The sequence below is a fragment of the Sceloporus occidentalis genome, unplaced genomic scaffold (assembly GCF_023333645.1).
Source record: "Sceloporus occidentalis isolate IW3139 unplaced genomic scaffold, rSceOcc1.0.p SCAF_1, whole genome shotgun sequence".
In the NCBI taxonomy this organism is placed as follows: Eukaryota; Metazoa; Chordata; class Lepidosauria; order Squamata; family Phrynosomatidae; genus Sceloporus; species Sceloporus occidentalis.
In genome coordinates this window covers 189,409,081-189,426,837 of record NW_028316981.1, presented here as the reverse complement: position 1 = coordinate 189,426,837, position 17,757 = coordinate 189,409,081, and the positions used below count along the sequence as shown (strand labels likewise).

The 17,757-nt window shown below is 42.7% G+C and overlaps 1 protein-coding gene across 3 annotated transcripts in view; it reads left to right on the top strand.

The window, feature by feature from the left end:
- PLPPR2 (phospholipid phosphatase related 2) overlaps positions 1 to 16,191 on the top strand; it is a 39,670-nt gene extending 23,479 nt beyond the window's left edge. The window contains exons 6-9 of one of the 3 annotated variants that reach the window (XM_089487598.1): positions 2,272 to 2,448; positions 4,948 to 5,085; positions 12,235 to 12,356; positions 16,011 to 16,191. In XM_089487598.1, the coding sequence (XP_089343724.1) occupies positions 2,272 to 2,448; positions 4,948 to 5,085; positions 12,235 to 12,356; positions 16,011 to 16,116 (543 nt within the window). In that variant the 3' untranslated portion in view covers positions 16,117 to 16,191. Of the gene's footprint in view, positions 1 to 2,271; positions 2,449 to 4,947; positions 5,086 to 12,231; positions 12,357 to 16,010 lie in introns of all 3 variants that reach the window. The other 2 variants (XM_089487589.1, XM_089487609.1) reach the window with 2 other exon arrangements.
- The last annotated feature ends 1,566 nt before the right edge of the window (positions 16,192 to 17,757 follow it).

Sequence of the window (17,757 nt, the reverse complement as noted above, 5' to 3'; positions counted from 1 at the left end):
GCTAAGAGGCTAATGAAACCAAGTAACGGAAGGCTGTGTACTGTGTAACTGGTCCATCTACACAGTGCTGCACTGCAGTACCCATAATTCCTTCCTATGGGCTAAAGAACGTGGGAAATAAAGTCCCACAAAACTTGGAGACCACAAGTTCCCTGTCCTTTGATGGTAGAAAGGACCATCAAAGCCCAACCGTTCTCCTCTTTCACATCAAGCAGCCCTTGTCCCTTCTCCAACACTACTCTGGACCCTGCCAATGTGAAGTAGTGAAGGCAAAGGTTCAGAAAACTATTTAGAGCCTGGAGCATGATGTGCATTTGATATGCAAAAGAGTTTAAACACAAAAAACAGTTTGCTTCACAAAATGGCACTCAAGGTGGCCCAGTTGGCTTGCTTCCCATAGAACAGCATATACATGTCATACACAGGAGAATATGAAAACTGCAAAGCAATCTGCTTAAATGTTTTGATTCTTATGATTTATAGTTTGGTCTTTAGGCACATAGTCAAAATATTAATTACACCAGCTAGTAGCTGATGAAAAAAAGCTCAAAACTGCAAACCTATGAAACCTGCATAAATAGAAAGTGAGATTGATCAGATAGTTTCTTTATTGTTGAGACCAATACAGAGAACAACTAACCTGAGATGCCAGAAAGAGGGGAGGAGAAACTGGTGGCTTTTGAGAGGTTGTTTCTTCTTCTTGTTTTTGCTAAAAATTCCCATCAACCCAGCCAGTACTCCCAGTGTTGAGAGATCATGGAGGAGCAGCACTCCACTGCATCTGGAGGGCCAGTTACTCTCATACAGGAGAAAATGAACCCAGATATACCACTGACCCGCCTGCCTTAGGATGAAGTCTCTCTTCCCATCCTAAATGCATGGGTTCATCCTCTGAGCATGAACAAAATCAGCTTTCCAAAGGGGAAGGGGAGGTTTCGTTCAGCATATCATCTCCCTGATCTGAAGCATGAATGGAGTTGTTCATGGATGGATGAATAGTTAGTTGTGCATGTGAGTGTTGTTGTGGAGTAAGGGAATTGCAGCCTGAGAATTGAGGGCTAGCAGCAGCTTCTGAGAGGTCAGAGAAGGCACTGGTTGCAATAAAAACAGGAAATCAGGGTAAGTGAAGTCAATTCCCCAACTTCTGCTCCCCAGCTCCTTTCTAAGGGCCTCAGGGAGGGTGAAGAAATATTTGGGAACCTCTGCAGGCTGAAGTGTTCCCCCTATCTTGCAAATAAGGTCTGTTTTAGGAGGAAAGTAAAACATTGATGTCCGTCTGTCTGTGTCTCTGTGTGTGATTGTGTGTGTTAATAGGGAGCTAATTGTGCCAGCTGGTCCATGGGAAAGAATGTTTATAATATATAATTGCATTTAAAAAAAATTACACACACACACACACACACACACTTCAGTGATGTGCATTGTACTATAGTACTTGCTGCCCTATTGAACATTTTTTAAAGATAGAGTTGCCAGGTATCTATTACTGCAAGGGATGTTTCTTGTTTGAAGGCCAGAAAGCTTGTCCCTTATACAAATAGGGGGTGCTCCTTATTATAAAAGATGTTCCTTTTTTGAAAGCTGGAAAGCTTGTCCCTTATATCAGTGACAGGTGTTCCTTGTTATAAGGCATGTCCCTTGTTGAAAGCCAGAAAGTTTTCCCCTTATAGGGATGGCAGATGTTCCTTATTATAAGAGATGTCCCCAATTTGAGGGTTGGAAACCTTCCCCTTTCATATAGACTGGATGAAATGTTCACCTCCCTGTATGTTTGGATGTAGGCCCTTCCTAAAAATAGAAATGTGCACATCATGTAATTTATTGACCTGAACAGTATGTTGATTTTACATAGAGAGACATGGCTAGGTTAAATGGGATTGCCAGAGTGAAAACTGGAGAGGTCTCCTATCCTTTTAATGGTTGTGTAGAAGAGGAAATTTCAGCAAGTGTCATTTGTTACCTGACCTGTGTGCCAAGTAACACCTGAATTTCTTTCTTTTACACCACTATTAAAGGTACAGAAATCCTCTCCAGTTTTCACTCTGGCAACCCTAATTTAAATGAAATCAATATTTTCATGTGATATTTAGGTAGAGCATGAACTTCTTAATAGCTACGATTGGGCTGTCAACCCTACATGTCTTGAATTCAACAGTCTCTTATTTCTATTTTGGAAATGTGGGAACTCCATTCAAAGAAGAGACCACTCTGTTGTTATTACCAGCCAGCCTTTCTCAGGGACCTCTCTCATTTCTTCCCATCTTCCTGCAGATGTATGTCACTCTGGTTTTCCGGCTGAAGGGCTCACGCCTGGCCAAGCCGTCCTTGTGCTTGGCACTTCTGTGCCCAGCCTTCCTAGTGGGTGTTGTCCGCGTCGCCGAGTACCGCAACCACTGGGCTGATGTGCTTGCAGGTTTCCTCACTGGTGGAGCCATCGCAGCCTTCCTGGTAAGTGACCATGGGAGATTATCAGATGGGGGATGGAACGTCCTTATAGAATCATAGAGTTGGAAGAGACTGCAAGGGCCATCCAGTCCAACCCCCTGCCATTCTGGAAATATAAATCAAAGCATCCCCGACAGATGGCCATCCAGCCTCTGTTTAAAGACCTCTAAGGAAGGAGACTCCACTACATTCTGAGGAAGAGTGTTCCACTGTCAAACAGCCCTGACTGTCAGGATGTTCCTCCTAATGTTGAGGTGGAATCTCTTTTCCTGTAGCTTGCATCCATTACTCTGGGTCCTACTCTCTGGAGCAGCAGAAAACAAGTTAGCCCCCTCCTCAATATGACATCCTTTCAAGTATTTAAACAGGGCTATCATATCACCTCTTAACCTTCTCTTCTCCAGGCTAACACCCCCAGCTCCCTAAGTCATTCCTCATAGGGCATGGTTTCCAGATCCTTCACCATTTTAGTCGCTCTCCTTTGGACACGTTCCAGTTTTTCAACATCCTTTTTAAATTGTGATGCCCAGAACTGGACACAATCCCGCCCTTTTCCCATACTCATAGTGCGATCGTGAGAAGACTTGCATACGACGTCCACTTATCTGGACATTATCCCATCTCGAAAGCACAACTGACCACAGTCGCATGAAAGACTTTCAAACAACATCACGCAGATCCTGTCATTGTCCCATCATTGAAGCGGCATTGCCCAGCATTTTACATTAATGGGAGTTCACATGAATGCAATGCCGCTTCAGTAATGGGACAATAGCACTGCGATCTGAAAGCCTTTTCTGGGATCACAGTTAAAACTGGATAAGGACAGGGGAACGATCCCATCCTTATCCCATTCCCATGTGATAATTTCACATGGGGTTCATGTAGAAGCTTGAGGAGGGCCCACTAGTGGGCATCAGAGTGCATCAAGCCTGAACTTGGAGAAAGGCAAGATATAAAATGGGTACCAATCTGTCAAGACTAGAGGTGAAGTATTAACTCTGAACACTAAAGTGAGAATTGTCCAAGCCATTGTATTCCCCATCACCATGCAGATGTGAGAGCTGGACAGTGAAGAAAGCTGATAGAAAGAAAATCAACTGATTTAAGTTGTGGTGCTGGAGAAGAGTGTTGAGGATATAGAATAGATGAGGTGTGAACTCTCCTTGGAAGCCAAACTGAGGCTGTCGTGCTTTGGTCAAGCCATGAGAAAGAATGAATCATTAGAAAAGTCAATAAAGCTAAGAAAGGTAGAGAGCAGTAGAAAGAGTGGGAGACCACATACCTGATGGCTGGACTCAATCAGAGAGACCACAAACCTGATCCTGAAAGATCTGAGTAGAGCAATGGAGTATAAGGGATCTTGGAGATATCTCATCCACAGGGTCATCATGAGCTGAGGCCAACTCAAGGGTAGTTAACAACAACAAATTTGCCCTTTTGACATTTGGGCTGTGAGGGAAACGAATGAGATGTCCAGGCATGGGATTTGTGCCATGGGGGGCTTCTAGAGGGAGGTATGGGAGAGAGGACTTCTGGGAATAAACTCTTTGAGATGTTACTTTGTTTGAACTACACCTTCAAGAATACCCCAGCATGGCTAGTTGCCATCCATGCTGGCCTGGGGATACTGGGAAGTGCAGCTTACAAAAAAAAAAAAAAGAAAGAAAAGAAAAGAAAAGAAAAGAAAAGAAAAAGGAAGGAAGGAAGGAACTTGCCCAAGCTCTACAATTACACTGATTTTCTGCAGTGCAACTTTGCTCCATCCATTGCCTGCATGGTTTTTAAGAACTCCGCAACAGATTTTTGCAGCCTTGTAGAGCCTTTATTTTATTTTATTTTATTTTATTTTATTTTATTTTATTTTATTTTATTTTATTTTATTGGTTTATGCTTATTGTTGTTACATGCCTTCAAATCAACCCTGGCAACCCTGGTTGTCATGGAGTATTTTTGGCAATTTGTTGTCATATGAGGTTTGTCATTGACTTCCTCTGGGTCAATGAGAGAATGCGACTTTCCCAGGGTCACCCAATGGGTTTCAGTGGCTAAGTGGGGGCTTGAACCCTGGTCTCCTGGAGTCCTAGTCACATCCTCAAACTACTGCACAACACACACTTATATACAACTTCCCATATCACATCATCCGGCCCTTCCTACAGAAGACAGATGGGAATTCTATGGCCCTCCTGATGTTTTTGCGTTGCAATTCTCAGCTTTCCACAGTGTTGCTTATGCTGACCAAGGCTGCTAGGAGAGTAACATCTGGAGAGCCACACAATTCTACTGTAGATTAATAATTAGCACTAATTTATCAGCACAGAAATGTATTTCTTGGAATGACAGCAGGTGGTGCTGCTGCATTAGAGTTAAGTGCTTAAAGGAAAATAAATGATGGCTTCTCTGCCCCCTTTGTGTTGTGAAGAAACTTGCCGCCACCACCATCAAACCTATAATAGATTCACCATAGGTTTTCATCCTCCTACCCTCTTTCTCTGGCAGGTGACTTGTGTGGTCAACAATTTCCAGAGTACTCCAGCTGCAACCAAGAAAGCACCCCCTCCTGAAAGTCTGCCCAGCGGTCCAGTGATGGGCTTGCCCTGCGTTGACAGTTCCATTGAAAAGTTAAGCGTGGCCCAGGTAAGAGGCCTTCTTGAAACGTTCCTGCATGTCTCCTGCTCTGTGAAGGCTTGAGATGTTTCTTCAGTCTGCATGAACATGTGTGCCTGATCATACACATGTACACACACACAGTTTGAGGGGGAAATGCTGTCACATGGACTCTCTCCTTCTAAATGGGCCCTAGTAGTCTTATCGTTGGGGTAGGTAGAAGGACAACAACGGTACCATCAGACACCTAGATGCCATTTTAAATTTCCCTCAGTGCCCCAGAGGTTCACATTATTGGGGCCTTGTGGGGAATAAAAACAGAGGGTAGACCTATTATCCAGTCTTATATGAAGAATGCTGAGCCAGAAGATTTTATAAAGAAACTGATAGTTTGGAGTGAGCCGTTTCCATCATAATCAAGGAATTTTAGAGTTCTGTCACCATCTAAACCCAAAGAATGGTCCTCAGGTACGTCCCAAAACCCAAGAAAAGGTTTTACTATAGACAGATGATCCAGACAAAGCAGAAGCTGGAAAAAATGAAACGATGGGAGGAAACGGAAGGAACTGAGCAAAAGGAGGAAGACCAGGTTCAATTGCAACAGCACAGTAGGACCAATCTTCTGTTAGTAACATATGCAAGTATAAGTCCAACATATGCCTGTGTGTGTCTGTTGTTGTTGTTGTTGCGAAGTAGGTATTCTCTTTCTTCCTTCACAATGGCCAAAGCACCCCCCCCCGCCAAGTTTTGTGAAGTACTATTTCAGCAAAATTGTGAGTTGAACTCACAATTTTGCTGCAGTATTACCTCCTCCATGGCCATCAAGTGAGGAGGTTTGCTGAAGCATCTGACTATATTTCCATTGCTAGCTGCAGAATAACTGTATCATCATCAAGACCCCCAGAGCACTCTGGAGGATGAACCTAGATTGTATCCAATAAACTTTACTCTTTACCAGCTACTGAATAGCTATGGAGTGGGGCCTCTTGCAGCAAAACAGTGAGTTGTGGGGTGGTGAAGCAGAGCCATAGTGTAATTCCCTGTGAAACCTTTATATTGTGCTCAGTAATGTAGGATCATGGCCTCAGTTCACACTGTATTGTTTGGTGCAGAGGAAGCAACTAGTCTCAGAATTCCTTCCACAACCCATGGGGAAGATCTTCTGAGGGTACATAATGCAAGAACCTTGCTGAAGTGAAGCATGCCTACTCCTGGTGGGTATCTCCATGAGAGACTTTGTGGGAACCCCATGTGGGGTGGCTTGAACTCCATGATGCAAGAAAAGCAGGATATGAATTGAAGTGCATAAGCAAATCAAGGAACCAAACAAGAAGAATTTCTTTCATTACATGACTTGCACCCTTGATATGTTGGACATGGGGAACCAGATAGAAGAGGTTAAGATAAGGAATAAGTTGTGGGAGAGGAGTGGAGATGAGGAATCATAGAATCATAGTGTTGGAAGAGACCATAAGGGCCATCCAGTCCAACCCCATTCTGCCATGCAGAAACTCACAATCAAAGCATGCCGGACAGATGGCCATCCAGCCTCTGCTTAAAGACCTCCAAAGAAGGAGGCTTCACCACTCTTCAAGGGGGTGTGTCCCACTGTCGAACAGCCCTTACTGTCAGGACGTTCCTTCTAATGTTTAAGTGGAATCTCTTTTCCTGTAGCTGGCATCCATTGTTCTGGGTCCTATTCTCTGGAGCAACAGAAAACAAGCTTGCTCCCTCCTCAATATGACATCCTTTCAAATAGCATTATTGAGCAGTGTAAAAGATGGCAGCAGAAAGAGAGGAGGCTTGGGTACTCCAGGAAAAGTGCGGGTTGCAAGTGTTGGTTTTAGAAAAGAACATGAGGGGGAAACAGAGAGATTATTTTGGATGAGCTGAGCAGCTTGACAGTAAATACCAGACTGAGAGATGGACAGCGATAATAGGAACTTACTAGCTATGACTAAGTATCTCAGTTAAGTTGGAAATTTCCTAATGAAAAGAGTCAACTTAATTAAATTTATTTTTTAACTAAAGTGATCATGGAATTTCAGCGTTAACTTATATACAGAGTTAAGTTATTTATTTGGTTTTTAATTAAATTAAAAATATTTCTAAAGACTGAACCAATTTTCAACTTCCAAGTAGTAAGGATAGCTGGGAAGTCGTGTGGTCTTTTCTGCATCCAAGTGGTTCTCCTGTGTTTTATACCAGGCACTGCAACAAAGACTCTTCAGCTGAAAACCTGAAAAATGCTACCACATTTGCTAGGTTACATAGGGGAATCCAATAAGTTTAAATAAATAAATAAATAAATAAATAAATAAATAAATAAATATCACAGGTAGTATTTTCTTGCCTCTTTTTTAGGATTTTATTTCCCTCATTTCATTAAATCTAAAATGCAACTTAACATAAAAATAATAGTTAAATGTGCCCCTTTTCTAATATAAATGCAATTGGATTAGCGTTCTTTGTTTTTTAAAAAACTATTCTTAACAATTAGCTAAACTCATTAACCCTTTTCTACTAATGAGCCTATCTCTGGAGACAAAGAAAGTAGAGGAAATGAATGTGTGCCCAGAGAATCTGGGAAGTTGGAGAAGAAAAGAAGGGGCTTATAAAAACAAGAATAAACAGCATTTTCTGGGGAGAGGGGGCATGTATGCTTGCCCTTTATGAGATGTTGAAAGCAACTATGCAGCAGCCATCCTGTGGCCACTTTGGTTCACTGCATGGATCGTTGAACCAAAGGCTGACTAGCCAATGCCGGTTGTGTCCATACAGCTACTTTCAACACTTTCCAAAAGCTGCCATTCTTAAGGGGGTGCTCAAAATTTAGTAAATGCCATCATTCATCCATTGGTACCAACAACAGTGGCTGATGAATTCTGTGAATATTTGAAAGTACAGAGAGAGACATGTGTGTCCCCATCCCAGTTTTTAAACACATATTCAAGTGAACGCTGATAGTTGGACTAAGACGGGTAGGTTAAGAATTTCCCATACCTTGGGTCAAACATTGATCAGAACAGAGACTGCAGTCAAGAAATAAGATGAAGACTAGGAATGAGAAGTGCAGACATGAAAGAACTAGACAAGATCCTAAAGCAGTGGCTCCCACACTGTGGTCCTCCAGGTGTTTTGGACTGCACCTCCCAAAATTCCCAATTATTGGCCAAGCTGGCTTTGGCTTCTGGGAACTGAAGTTCAAAACAATTGGAGGACCAACGTTTGGGATCACTGTCCTAAAGAGTAAATATAGACAACTAAGCACTAAACCTAGAATCATCCAAGCCATCGTATTTCCCATCACCATGTATGGATGTTGGAGCTGAACAGGGAAGAAAGCAGATAAGAAGAAAATCAACTCATCTGAGATGTGGTGCTGGAGAAGAGTGCTGAGGATACCATGTACAGCCAAAACAGATCAAACCTGAATTCTCCCTGGAATCCAAGACAATTAAATTGAGGTAGTCATACTTAGACCACATCATGAGAAGGCATGAATCATTGGAAAAGACAATAATGCCAGGAAAGGTAGAAGCCAACAGAAAGAGAGGAAGACCTCATGCCAGATGGATAGACTCAATCAAGGAGGTCACAGGATTGAATCTATAGGACCTAAGCAGAGGAGTAGAGGATAGAACATCTTGGAGATGTCTTATCCACAGGGTTGCCATGAGTTGAGATCAGCTTGAGGCGTCTAACAACAACAAAGGCTATGCTTGGCCCCCGAGCTATGTGTGGCCACCCTAGACTATTTCTGCAGCCTCCAACTCCTCCAGACCTTCCTTTTTCTGTAAAAAACAAAAGAAATCAAAAATCAAAAGCATGTTCAGTATATTTGTGTGACTTGCATCTCCTGGAAACCTCCAGGACCAAGGATGGTATTTAACATTTACACTCATCCCTCCACATTCTCTGGGATTCGGGAAACAGGCCCCCGTGAATATGGAAAAACCACAAATAACAAAAACACTATGTTTTTACCTGGGAGAACACCTCTCTAGGAATCTCTAGGTCCTCCAGTGCAACTCTGTGGTCAACATCTGTCAGACATTGACCATAGAATTGTGCTGGAGGAGCTGCAAATGGCTAGTGGAGTGTTCTCTCTAGGAATCTCTAGGTCCTTCACTGTGACTTTTGGTTAAAGTTGACCATAGAGTTGCGCTGGAGGACGTAGATATTCCTAGAGAGAACATATTAATAAAATCAGTGAATAATCAAAGCTGCAAAAGTCAAAGCTGCAAATGTGGAGGGATGTATTTTTAAGACAAACAAACAAACACTGTTTTTTAAAGCCAAAAGTGAAATTCTGGTCACTTTCAGTTTTCTTTCCCTCTTCCCATTTTTTGGGAGAATCTGGGTAGCAAAAAAGTTCCTCTAGACATGTCAAACCTGTCAGCCCTGCCCTAAGTTGACTGTAAACATTTATTTTGTGTTCCTTTGAGTTCTCAGACATTCATAACGTTAGGCTTGCTGAACTTCACTCTCCTCCAGACTGTGCTCTTTCTCAAACTTATACATTCTCAGTCACACTCTCAAAGATCATATGTGTGTAAACTCCTCCATGATTTTGTCTCTTGTATTATCTTTGCACTTAAAACTGTTCTGTTTATTCCTCACTATTTCTGTCATCATTAACTTACTGATTGTCCATTAATTTACACAAAATTAGACTTAAGATGGTCCCTTCCAAATCCCTCCTTTACTCTTTTTTGTCTCCTTATTAATGATTAGTTTATTCACATTTAATAAACTACAGTATGTATGCAGCCTGGAAGGGATGGGAGGTGTGTGTTGCACTGTGTATATATTAAATGTTTTTATTCTCATTTGCCTTTGTTTATAGAATCACAACTTTTATTCATTTGTTTTTGTTTTTTATATTGCCTTTTACAACCCTGTTCTAGGTTTTGATTACCAGTATTTCTCATTTGAGATTCTCATCATGTTTTGTTTTCCTTCTGCCGCTCTCCTGCCTTAAATGTTTAATTTCTGTTCAAAATTCTGCTGCCCGTATAATCCATTTGGTGTGGGTGCTTTGATCGTGTCACTCTTCTTTGCTGTTGGCTTGGCTCATTATTATTTCTCAGGGACACTTTTGCTTCCTTCTTAACATCCTGGAGAGGTCTTGGCCTCTTTGCACCTGTGGTTTGTGATCTCTCCTTGTGTTGCATCGTGTGCTTTCTTTTTTGCTCTCTGCATTCCCCTAACTAGGCCATGACTTGGTTTCTTCCTCTGTCTCAATTCACCAGTGTCCTTTCTTTCTCCACATGCTGGGAATGCTTTTTCTGATAATGTCTGACGTGATTCCTTTTTTTCCCTTCAAAAGAGTTCTATGCAAATATGTTTGTTAAAAAAAATAATGTATGCAGTATAAACTATAAATAACTATGGCAAGGTTGGAGGAATGCAACCCATAACAAGTGTTTAATCAGTTGGCTTGCAATCTGAAGGCAAAAGAGATTTAAAAAGTGTGGACACACTGAACTTGAGGCGAAAAATCAAAAGGCGCAGATGCCAAGAAGAGGACAATACAGGTTTGCCAATGGGAAGGAAACAGTGTGATCTAGTGTCATACCCTCAAAGGAGGAGAAGGCACCACAAAATGTAGGACATTCAAGAAAAATGTAGCACGTTCCACAATAAAAGTTAAAAACGCTTAGATAAATATAAATTCATTCCATCTGATTTATTTACAGCTGTCTCATATACACAGCAATTTATTATCCTTTTATTATTTTTACATTGTTATATTATTTTTATCCTGTTCTACCCATCCTATCCTACAATTTGCAGCAAGGATAGGCTGCCAAGTAGACATATTTCTCGAAGGAGAACAGCAAACATGGTGCTGCTCAATGAGCTTCTTATTCATGCTCAAAATGGAGGACATTTTGGAATTCCTCCCAGACAGGAAGTTAAAATGTAGTATGTGTCCTGGAAAAGAAGGACATCTGATCAGTCTGGGAGGAAAGGGTCTGTTGCCTCAGATGTTCTATCTTGATTTGATCAAGGACAGTTAGCTTAAGTCCAGAAAGAAGAAGGCAAGGGTCATAAGAGATGGAAAGGATGGACCTATGGGAGGGATGGGAATGAGGAGGAAGAGGAGGAAATGGTACCTTAGCGTGGCCCAGATTCTGTGAGCTTTAATCATGGGTCAATGCAGCCGCTCAGCTCCACTCTTGCCCTCCTTGCTGCTTCCCTTGGTGGTACAATGTCACTAGATCTTGTGAGTTCCATGTGGAAGGAAGCCACCTCCCAATGAGTGACTGTCATTGCAAGTCCTGATTTGCTTTTGCTTCTGAGCATCATCTTGCATTTGGCTTTGCTCAGGACCCATTCACTCCACTCTCTTTCCTCTTCAACTTGCAGATTTTTAAGACGGACACATGTTTTGATCAGGCCAGTTTAGTACTTACCTATCACCATCGCCCTGCACATGTTCTCAGTTCAGCATGGTTGGGTGGGATTTATGGTGTAGACTGGCCTTTCCCAGCCTGGGAAAGTTATGTTGTACTACATCTCCTCTGCCATCCATTTTCAGCCAGCATGGCCAAAGGCAGTTCCACATATCCAGAGGACATAAAAGTAGAGGCTGAGTAGTACAGAGCTAACTCCATAGAGGTGTTTGTGGAATGGTAAGACTGAGCATAGACCTGATAGATCCCTTGTTCAAAGAATATCTCATAGACAGCGGCAATGCATTGCTATATTGAAGACATGTGCTTGACACTTGCCAAGAAACCCCCTTGATAGTTTTACCTTATGATCACCATAGGTTGGAAATGACTTGAAGGCATACAACAAGAGCAACAACAAGCTTACAGTATTGACATGGAAATTTTAGGACACTTTTCAATACAACAGTTGGTTGGTCTCTTCTCCTTTCTCTGAAGACTGGGTCCTTGGAGATTCTGGAGTTCCCTTTCTTTGCCAAAATAAGACACACTCTCCCAAGGCCCATACACAGCAAACTTCTACACCTTGCTGTGATGCCAACCACTGATCTGTCGTCTGCATTTTCTCTCCTTCCCCTCTCCAAGTGATGCCTGATAATCAAGGAGCTAATTGTCTCAATTTCTGTCATTCTCTCCTATCCATCCATGTCTGCCTCCCGCCTCCTCCCCATTTCGTTGCCTTGGTGCTGCTCCCCTTGGGGTGGGGGGGATGTAGCAGGTTAGGGACCCCCCAGAAGAACAAGAGTTCTCTGCACTACTATCGAGAGGCCTGGAAAGGCAGCTAGCCCGATCTCTTCGCTTGGCAGCTCCCGGCAGTGCGATGGTGGCCCGCCCATACGAGTAAGTGCCTACTCCTGGAGGAGGGGATGGGATGGGGTTGCCTTTTGGGTCAAGTGTTGGACCCCTTGTGAGAGCCCTGGTGGTGCAGTGGTTAAATGCCTGTACTGCAGCCACTCACTCAAAACCATAAGGTTGCGTGTTCAATACTAGCAAAAGGGCTCAAGCTTGACTCAGGCTTGCACCTTTCCGAGGTCGCTAAAATGAGTACCCAGATTGTTGGGGGCAATTAGCTTACAGTTGTAAACTGCTTAGACCAGTGGTGGCGAACCTATGGCACTAGTGTCAGAGGTGGTACTCAGAGCCCTCTCTGTAGGCACACATGCCATCACCTCAGCATAGAGTTTGCCAGAGTTTGTTACTAGAAAGCCAAAGGGATGTGGCACTTTGCGATGAATAAGTGGGTTTTGGGTTGCAGTTTGAGCACTTAGTCTCTAAAACATTTGCCATCACTGGCTTAGACACTACTAGTTCAATATGAAGTGGTATATAAATGAAGCTGTTTTTGTTTTTGAGATACCACCCATTTCTCCACCTCCCTATTCAAAACTGAGGGAGAAGTGTGAATATGTATGTGTGCACATGCACACACACTTTCTTCCAAAACAATTGGCTACACCAAGAACTACATTACAATCACCCTCTAGGGAAGTGCATCTGCTTGCACAACCCCTTTTTTTCACTAGAGTAGTGCCCCAAACAGGAGTCCAGCCTGAAAGTGTAGGGAATGCCTAGTAGAACCTGTTACCATATACAGGAAGGTTATAGAGGAAAGAAAGAAAAATCTCAGTGTCAGAAGCACATTAAAAAACATAAATAGACAAAAATAGATACTAGAGGAAATATGAACTAAGCACCAGAAGACTTGGGCAATTTATTTATTTTGGGTTTTTTTCCATGTGGATTTTCAGCCTGTGTCCCTAAAGTCTTTTTTGCAGTCTTGGTTTTAGGATTGGTTCATCTGCCTGAATTTCAAAGCACCCACATTTTCCCTCCTCTTAAACTGGATATAATAATAGTTTTGAGTTTTCCATGTGTAAAGTAAGGCTAATTACAAGAAAATCTGGAAATGAAAGGAAATGAGATGTACCTCTTCTCCCTCACCAAGGCAGAATATCTAACAGCTTTTAGTTCATTTTCCATTCATTTATATCTTGTTCAGTTATACCTGACATTTAAGCTACTGCACGCCTTTGAATGTCAAAGGAAATGGTGTGTTCCAAACCATACCAATGTGGGTGTACCTGGAAATTTTGGTGAGCCTGTCCTGTAATTGTTCGGTGGGCTCCCTGAATACAAGATAGTATGCCTCCACACTCTTGAAGCCTTATTGCGTGAGAAACAAACCCAGCAGGGAAATGAAGAGAAACACATTTATCTTTCTGTCTCTGTATGATGTTGAAGCACCTTCATGCTCTTCCAGTTGTAAAAGCATGGGAGAGGGTGGTAAAAATGTCCCTTTTGCCAAACTGATTTTTCCAACTTGGCAAAAGGGACACAGTTTTTATGACATTTTGACCACCCTCTCCCACACTTTTATGACTGGAAGAGCACAAAAGTGCTTCAAGGTCATGCGAAGACAGGAAGATAAATGCGCTTTTCTCCATTTGCCTGCCAGGTTTGTTTTTAATGTGATAGGGTTCTTGGAAAAGAAATATCCCATTCAGACATGTTGCTGTAACAACTTAACCTGTGTTAGAACTTTAATAAGATTGGTTCAACATATACAAATTTGCATGAGGTCTTAAAAAAATAATCAAAGGGCGGGTGATGATAGAAGAGGAGACGGCTTGTACAAATCTGCCCAGATCCCATGCCCACTGCAGGCCTGGCATCTAGATCCTAAGTTCCCTTCATTTTAGACTCTCAGGTTTTTGGTGCCCCCCCCCCCCCCCCCAGTTAGTTCTTTTTTAGATCTTTATGCTACTGTCATCCTCTGCTGATGGTTGCGCTTCTGGCTTTATGCTGTAACTGTGTTTATTTTATGTTCTACATTATGTTTATTCTTATATTTTATGTTATTACCTCTTTTTTGTGGGAACTGCCCAAAAGAGAAGTCCAGCAATTCAGCACGATAGATAGATAGATAGATAGATAGATAGATAGATAGATAGATAGACAGACAGACAGACAGACAGACAGACAGACAGACAGACAGACAGACAGACAGACAGACAGTGTTATGGCTTGAAATACTCTTCCTTGGGATACAGAGCCTTCTTTTGGCAATTCCATGGAAAGCAGGACACCTGGCACCATTGGCTAACAAAGGGTAGGTTTACACCAGTAACTTCTCTGTAAAACTTGACCCACATCAAATGCTCACCCTGCTGTCATTATGTGCCAGATTCCATTTTGTCTCTTGAGCTTAAGCATGAGTGTTGATGATAACCTGCTTGCTTTGGCTGCATCATCCTATTCCTGGCACAATGCAGAATGATGAGAACCAGCTGAAATGACACAACTGGACTACTTGAGAGTGTGAGCACCCTGCCATACTCCTACATTTGTGTTCAGCAGCAGAGGCAGGAGTCTAAGTAAATCCAGAGATGAATTTACAGGGTACAACAGCAACACATCTACTTTTCCCACTTCAGCCTGGGACAGCTCACTACATGCTGAGCTTCTGAGCTTGGAAAGTTACTTTTTTGGACTACAGCTCCGGGAATTCTTCCACCAGCATTGCCAGTTGTGGGGTTGTATTCCAAAAAGGTACATTTTCCAAGTTGTCCTTTAAAGATTTGTATTGCAAGACCATCAGTAAAGGTTATGTAAAGTCTTTCCCCTCTCCCTCTATGTTCTCAAAGCCAGAATGTGCAACATGTAAATGGGAAAAAAAATCCACGCAGTCTTGGGGACTAGAAACATGCACACATGCAAGCTTACAAGTAAAATGAGCATGCACAAACAGGAGCCCTAGTGGCGCAGTGGTTAAATGCCTGTACTGCAGCCATTCACTCGAAACCACAAGGCTGCGAGTTCAAGACCAGCAAAAGGGCCCAAGCTCGACTCAGGCTTGCATCCTTCCGAGGTCGCTAAAATGAGTACCCAGACTGTTGGGGGCAAATTAGCTTACTTGCTAATTAGCTTACTTGCTGTTCACCGCTATGATCCTTGGAACAGCGTTATATAAATAAAACAAATTATTATTATTATTATTAAAATAAGGAAATGTTTAAAGAATACTGGATTTTGCCTGTGTTGCCCTACAGCTGTGGTGGCTCTGTTTTTCTTGTTTTCTTTGGCCCTAGAGTAACTTAGCAGAAGGCTGTCCTGAGGAAGCAGACCCTTAATCCTTTCCACACTTGAATTCTGTTACATTGGGACAAGTTAACTAGGAATTTAGGGCCTAAGTAGATAGGCCAAAATAAAGCTGCTTCAGGTCACTTTGGAGGTATGCTGTTTAAATGACACACACATCTTAAGAGGCCAGAAGCTGCGCAAAAGCTGTGCTTCAGTCCTTAGGACTGGAGCATGGCTTTGGTGTGACTTCCATCATTTAAACAGCACACTTCCAAAGTGGCCCAAAGCAGCTTTATTTTGGCCTGTCTGTTCGGGCCCTTAGTACTGAGCTGCACAATTTCCTGATACTGTTTTGGAAGCTGGACCTGATGCTCTTTTCTCTCCCCCCTTCCCTCCTTTCTCTCTTTGTTACAGAATCACAGAGCTGTGTCCGCAGAGGTCACCTGATCCTCAGCTGTGTCTCTTCCCCACCACCCCTGATGTCCTCATTCCCTCCCGGTCAGTCACCAGTGAGGTCTGACCCAAAGAGACCTCCTGGCATTGACCCAAGGAGACACTCCTGGTGTTCTTGCCATGGGACTGGGGTTTTGTTGGGGGTGGGAGCCTAATCTTCTTCTTGCACTCCTAATTTCCCAACCTCTTCCTTGGACTATCCTGGGATCAGGTTTGTTGGTTGTCAATGACATACTTCTGATTCTGTGATGATGAGTCTGAAACATAGCTTGGGGAGGGGTGGGGGCAAAGTGGTGGAGTCAAAAATAAAAACCCTGTAGGTTTTCCAGTGAGGCTTACGCCACTTACAAGGGACCTATCTTGCTATGAAGACTGGTGTGAGCAACATTTGGGGGATGAAGCCTCTTGGGACTTCAATCAGAGTTTGGGTTCTTTCTTCTTGCAGTGGCCTCTTGCTAATCTGTAAGGTATCTGAGGGATCCACATTGATCTGTAAAGCCTCCCCCTTTCCACAACCATGTCTTCTCTGATGAGAAGGTTAGGTGCTTTTTCTGAGAAGCACCTAAATTGAAGTAAGGAGATAGCATCCTGTATACTCTGGTGGGGAGTGAACTTACGATTAAGAGTAGTTGAGTGAGAGATCTGACCTAGCTTTTCATCCAGAAAAAAACTAGTGGCCAAGATGTAATGAGAATTTGAGATGATAATTCAGAATCCAAGGCTAGAAGCATACAAACCTTTCAGAATCCCAATGGTGCTATTTCAGAATTGTTTAGGAACTGATGTATTAAGCTGCCGAATGGGTAAAAGAAGTAGCCTTTACAGAGACACTATTGCTCTCTGCCAAATCTATGAAACTGAATGGATTGTAGACAACTGTAGAACATCTGGCAACAATGGCTTACAGGCCGAGACCAATAAGTCCATGAGAAAAGACATGACTACCAACGGCAAGAATCTAAAACTGGTTTCTTGCTTGCAGCTTGTTTACAGTCAAGGGCAAGGCACAAAAGGTGTAGGGGTGGGAAATCCCAAGCTTCTTCAGGCAGATTCCTTTTACTACATTTTTGCTGAACTAAAACCTGTGCTCCTTTTATATAAAGATGAGAAAGAATCCCACCAGCCTTTCTCTAAGGCTGAGAGAAAGAGTGTAATATTGCTGTTGGAACAGAAAATAGTGTGATCTAGACAAATTAGTGATCTTACCCATATATTAACATGGATCTTACCCAGCTTCCTACATTCACTTTATATAGTCTCTTTATCCTTAATCCCAGGTGGTGTGATTGTTCAATAGTGGAGGAAATACACTCTGAGCCTGCACATCCTCCAGAGTACGTATTGTTGCTCCCTTGCATATAAAAAGGGGACTGGGATTCTGGTTTAAACTCTGGGACTCTGTCTAAAACAAGCCAGGATCAATGCCCTACCAAGCAGTGCTCCAAGGTTCTGTGTTAAGTGTCTCCAAACCTCCTGAATTCTTTTGACCCTGGATCCTCCCTCCTTCCCAGAAGATGTACCCCATTGGCCTAGGTCCATTTAAGTGTGGGTATCATAAAGTGGCTTGAGGCAGAACAAGAAGACTCCTTTCTGTCATCCCTAAGGGAGGTGTGTTTATGGTATCATCGAATCATAGAATCAGAGAGTTGGAAGAGACCGCAAGGGCCATCTAGTCCAACCCCCTGACATGCAGGAAATCTCAATCAAA